This window comes from Austrofundulus limnaeus, unplaced genomic scaffold (assembly GCF_001266775.1).
Source record: "Austrofundulus limnaeus strain Quisiro unplaced genomic scaffold, Austrofundulus_limnaeus-1.0 Scaffold460, whole genome shotgun sequence".
In the NCBI taxonomy this organism is placed as follows: domain Eukaryota; kingdom Metazoa; phylum Chordata; class Actinopteri; order Cyprinodontiformes; family Rivulidae; genus Austrofundulus; species Austrofundulus limnaeus.
Window position 1 is genome coordinate 241,093 of NW_013952862.1, and position 5,398 is coordinate 246,490.

The window sequence follows — 5,398 nt, forward strand, 5'->3', positions numbered from 1 at the left end:
TTATTATTATTAAAACAACAACTCTCCCACACTGTAGGAGAATTTGAAACAACCTAATTTATTAAAAAAAAGTGCTGCAGATCAGCTTTTTATTTCATGTGTCAGCAACTAGAGTAGTGGTCACATTAGAGACACCACGTGTGTGTCCTCTGTGTGTATTTAAAGTGATGCAGTGTGTTTAATGACTGCAGGGCTGCAGAGAGAACGGCAGTCACATGTCGACGCCATTAGAGCCCAATGTCCATCAGCACCAGGGTCGGTGCAATCAATACAGCACCATAAAGACACTTCAGACCAACTACGTCTAACAAAGAGAGCCTCAGACCCCAGAATGATCAAACCCCTGCTTTAAATCATCAGTTTTAATCAGAGCTGAGATACTTTAAAAGTGATAGCTGCACCTTTTAAAAATAGAAATTCACCCTTCCACACACACACAATGAATCTTGCCTCTGGTTGGTGTGTTAATATATGTCCTCTGCTGCGACAGAAAGAAATGAATCACTGAGACAAAAAAAGGTCATAATTACAGGAAAACGACAAGATTTAATGGCGGCTCAAACAAAACTAACCCCCGACCTTCAAACATCTCTTTACCCTAAAATCAAAGAATCCACGATGTGAGTGTCGCAGTAATGAAAACACAAAGATGGGATTATAACGAGACGCTGCTCGGTTCAATCAGTCGACCTCCACAGGAAAAAAAAAACACACAAAAACATCCATCCAATGTTTTCTACTAGTTTTAAAGTGGGAAGCGGCTCCTTCGGGAGGACTTCAAGGTGTTCCCAGGCCAGCTGAGACTCGTCTCTGTGTCCTGAGTCGGGAACACCTCCCTGTGGAGTCGTACGCCTGATGCAGCTGGCTCCTCTGGATGTGGAGGAGCAGCAGCGCTCAYCCAACCTCCACTTGTCTCCACAAGCTCCTTCTTTTGGTCTCTACCCAGAGTTCATGACCCAAAGGAATGAAGACCGACCAGTAAACGTCTGGGTGCTATGTCTTTTAACTTTTACATTTTACTTTGTTAAAATTAGGGCTGTGTATTGGCAAGAATTTGGCGATACGATACATATCATAACAGAGGGGTCACGATACGATATATCCCGATATATTGCGATACTGTAAGCAAGGCGATATATTGCAATTTTTTTGTCCAAAAATTTTATTAAATAAAAACCTCTTACTGAAAAAAAAAAGAAAAAAAAGAAAAGCTAATGTTTACTTACAATGCTAATGCTACCCTTACTCTCTGGCGATCAAGAGGTAGAGGAGCCAAATGGCTGGCTCACTGCTGCTAACTAGTGGTCAGAGGCTGAACTACAACATAAAAATGAACGGCTGGCAGGAAAGTTGACATTTTAAACCTTAATTAAAAATCGATATAGGGCTTTAGAATATCGATACAGTATCGGGAAATGAAATATCGCGATATTTCAGTGTATCGATATTTTCTTACACCCCTAGTTTAAAGGAACAGAGTCCAGGGTATAAGATTATGGGTTAATCTGGAAGATGGCATTAAAAATGCCAGATCAATGTGTATATTTAAGAGAACGATAAAGGTTAATTTGCTGGAGAAATATGTCAGTGTATGAATTGTTTTTTCAAGGAATTAAACCTTTATTATTTTTTCTTTTTTTGTTTGTTTTTTGTAAACTGAAGATTATTTTTGATTGAATTTATTTATTTGAGGAAAAGGGGCAGATATAATAAGATTTTTTCTTCTTCTGCTACCTTTCATTTCATTTGATTTTTTTTTGTTTGTTGAATTCATGTTGTTGTTTTTAAAGAAATTAACAAACTTAACTAACTTTTCCAAGAATTAAGAAATAATAGAAATGCATTGATGTCGCTTCAAGCTCCTTCAAAAATGTTTTCTTTAAAATCTGCCTCAAAAACCTGGCTTTATTTTTGCCTTTTTTGATGCTAATTGTAGCTCTCAGCTACCATTCTGCCACTTCTTTTTTCTCATTTTGTGGTCAGTTTTGCCTGTTTCTCGTTTTGATGCAAATAAATCAAAAAAACACAACTTGTGGTGTATTTATGTAGCTCTGAGTTAGATTTTTTTTTCATGTAGCTTGTGAGCCGTTACAGAAACCCTCCTCCTCCTCAGGTCTGCCTGTCTGCACTCTGCAGGGCTGGAACCTTTCAGATGGCGAAGCAAGAAAAGAGAAAGTGTTTATGAAAAACTCTGACTCAGCGTCCTGCAACCCCTCTGCGTGCCGTTGCATAACGCTCTGTTACACAACGTGGAGGGAGAACAGAATCTGTGCGAACACTCAGCACTTTGGCTCCCGACAATCCCTGCTGCGAACGGGTACCGGACCTCCTGTGCACCTGCTCTCTGCAGCATCAGCCTGATCTCTGACTTCCTGGTTTCACCTGCAGGAACACTTCACAAGTTTCAAGAAAAATAAAAAAAAAGTTGCCCTCAGCTGTTTTCTCATCATTTCTGAACATTTCATCCCTGTACCTTTAAATCCACCTCTCTCATCAGGAAGTTTAGAAAAGTTTGCATTTTTCAGCTTTTATTTGTATTTTAACATCAGACTAACCTGATTTTTTTTAACTTTTTTGTGTCTCTGGTTGATATATTTTCCTTTACTTTGAGTTGTTTAACTGAATTTTATCTGTGAAGTGTTTCTGTGTTCTTTCCATGTTTATTTGYATTTTTTTGTTTATTTGTGCATCTTTGGGTTTAGTTTGCATCCAGTCAGCTCTATGAGCTCATTATGCTTTTCTGAGCTTATGGTTGTTTATTTTTTATTAAAATCTTCTTATTAGTAAAGGATTTTGCATCTCTGTGTTCAGTCTATGTTTATTCAGAAGCACTTTGTGGCTGTTGTAGATGGTTTTGCGGTTGTTTAGAGTTACTTTGTGGTCATTTTTAGTTGATTTATAGTTGATATTAATTTTTTTTTGGTTTATTTTAAACCTCTGTGTTGTTATTTTGTGAATGCTTTGAGCCACGCTGCACAGTTTTGAGTCTCTGGTTGTTACAGGTGTTTTTCTAGTTGCTTTGAGTCTCTTTGTGGTCATTTTGAGACAGTCTGTGGCTGTTTAAAACGATTTTTTTGTTGTTCGTTTTAAACAGCTCTGTGGTTATTTTTGGTCTCTGTCATTGTTTAGGGTTTCTTTTTGATTATTTGCATTCTCTGGTTGTTTAAAGTCTCACTGCAGACATTTAGAGACTGTTTTTGCGGTTGCTTTGGCTTTCTTTGTGGCCTTTTTTAACTCATTTCGAACCAGTGCGGTTATTTGAAGTTTAAATTTTCGTTCCTTTAAATTGTTTTAAACCTTTCTGTAGTTATTGTGAGCCTTTGTCTTGTGCTTATTTGTATCTCCTTCCTTTAACTTCCAGAAAGCCAACACTTGGCTCCTCAGGTGTCGTGGTTTTTCATCTGATCCAAAACATTTCTTTGCAGCGCCACAAGAAAAAAAAAAGTGTTTTGAAGCTGAGTGTGAGCAGCAGGTAGCTCCTGTGCATTCGAGTCGCTGATCATTAAAAAAAATGTAAACGCTCGCAGAGAAGAGATTTACTTCACAAGTCTGACACTCGAATCTGTTTCTCCTCTTCATCTCTCTCGCAGCTCGAGGACACAAACTGTCTTCTGCTAACACTAACCCCCAGAGACGTTCCTGACACCAAACAGCTGCTGAAGCTGTGAACTTCGCCACAGTCTGACCCAGAAATAAAAAAAAAAACTCTCTCTGTCTCGACCAAAWCCCTGGAATCAGCGTTTGGTTTGTCCAGCGCGTTTCTGTCCTCACCTCCTTGTCCGAGATGAAGAGATGTTCTCCTTTCAGAACCACGTAGCGGCTCCTCCAGAGCTCTCTGAAAATCCCTCGACCGCAGAACTTCCGGATCCAACCCGCCTTCTCCGGCTGCTGGACGCCGAGCGGGCCGGAGTCCTGAACGCCCTGAAAGAAAGAGGACAAGATGAGTGGAGGGCAGCTAAAAACGATGACATGAACCTTAATGGTTGGAGAACGAAATAAGGAGAGGAAGAGGATGTTAGAGATCAAAGCTTCCATCTCAAACTGGACTGATGAAGAGGAGGAGGGCAGATCTTCGTGGTGATGGTGTTTGTCATGATCGGGCTGCTCTCTGTCAGTTTGACCTACTTTAATTACATAACAGCACGACTCTGACAGGAGGAGGAAGCACAAGAAAACCGGGCTCAGTTTCAGCAAAACAATACATTTTCAAAGATATGAAGCAGCGGGAAGTGTTTGGGAATAAAAAAATTTWAAAAGACTCAAGCAGATTTTGTCTAAAGGGACAAAAGTTTGTGTCAAACTTAGAGATTACGGCCTTGTTTTATCTGGTTTTATCAAAGCACAGAAAGCTTGAATCATTTTGTGTTTTTTGTTCTGATTAAACTCAGAAAGTCATGTTTGGCTGCAAGAAACAATAACAAAAACAACATGATTATTCCACAAACTTGCTTCTTTTAAACATTCTGACATATTTTTCTCACTAATTTCTCATCATTCCAATCAAAAAGTATTTTTCTTTCACAGATCAAACGATTTATTTATTGATTGGTTGTYCCTCCTGGTGGAAAATGAGCTTCAATTGGTCCAAAACTGAATAATGATGAGATGTAATGAAATCTGAACAGATTTGTCTGTTTCAACAAAAGTTGAATCAATACAGCATGAATGAAGGGATAATCTGATATCTTTAAGATTCAAACACATAAAAACAAACTAATTAATGTGTAATAAAATGCAGTAGTTTGATTAAACAGAAACAATAAAAACTATAAAATTCTGAGCTTTATTTCTGTCTCAGTGGGACAAAATGAATATTGATGAATGAACCGGATCAGATTGTTTTTAAAGCTGATTAAATAAAAAAATAAAAGCAACAACCTGAAACAATAAAAACGTGAATGGAGCAGTGACTGACCCGTCTGCTTTGGTTGCTTTTCTTCATCCTCCCTCCTCTTCACTCCGAACAATCACACCGTCGGCGGCGGCGGCGGGGAGGGAGGTTCGGCCCGGTGGGAGCTGAGCACCGGAAGCTCCGGTCCCGGTAAAACGCTGGTTTCGGTGTCGCTGGCTGAGTCCCGGCTCGGTCCACGCCGGAATCCTCTGTTTTCCCCTCAGCGCCGCGGCTGTTGTCTGAGCGGAGGCTGGGTCCTTCCTGCGCGTGCGCGCTTCGATTCAGTGCGCGGCGCGCGCGGTTTGCATTTAACAAAATAAAAGCTCAACAGCGACACCCAGCGGCCCGAGTGAAAATAACAAACGATTTGAAAATAATGTTTTGCTTTGTTTCTYAKCAACAAAAACTTTTCATGAACTAAACAATTTTGAAATGTTTTTATGTCCATCCATCCATCCATCCATCCATCCATCCATCCATCCATCCATCCATCCATCCATTTTCTTC

At 39.8% G+C, this 5,398-nt stretch overlaps 1 protein-coding gene across 2 annotated transcripts in view; it reads right to left on the reverse strand.

The window, feature by feature from the left end:
• Positions 1 to 5,134, reverse strand: part of plekho1a (pleckstrin homology domain containing, family O member 1a) — a gene marked incomplete in the record, with an annotated part of 17,224 nt that extends 12,090 nt beyond the window's left edge. For both annotated transcript variants that reach the window (XM_014025186.1, XM_014025185.1), the window contains 2 exon segments: positions 3,772 to 3,921; positions 4,916 to 5,134. In XM_014025186.1, the coding sequence (XP_013880640.1) occupies positions 3,772 to 3,921; positions 4,916 to 4,942 (177 nt within the window).
• Between the last annotated feature and the right edge of the window lie 264 nt (positions 5,135 to 5,398).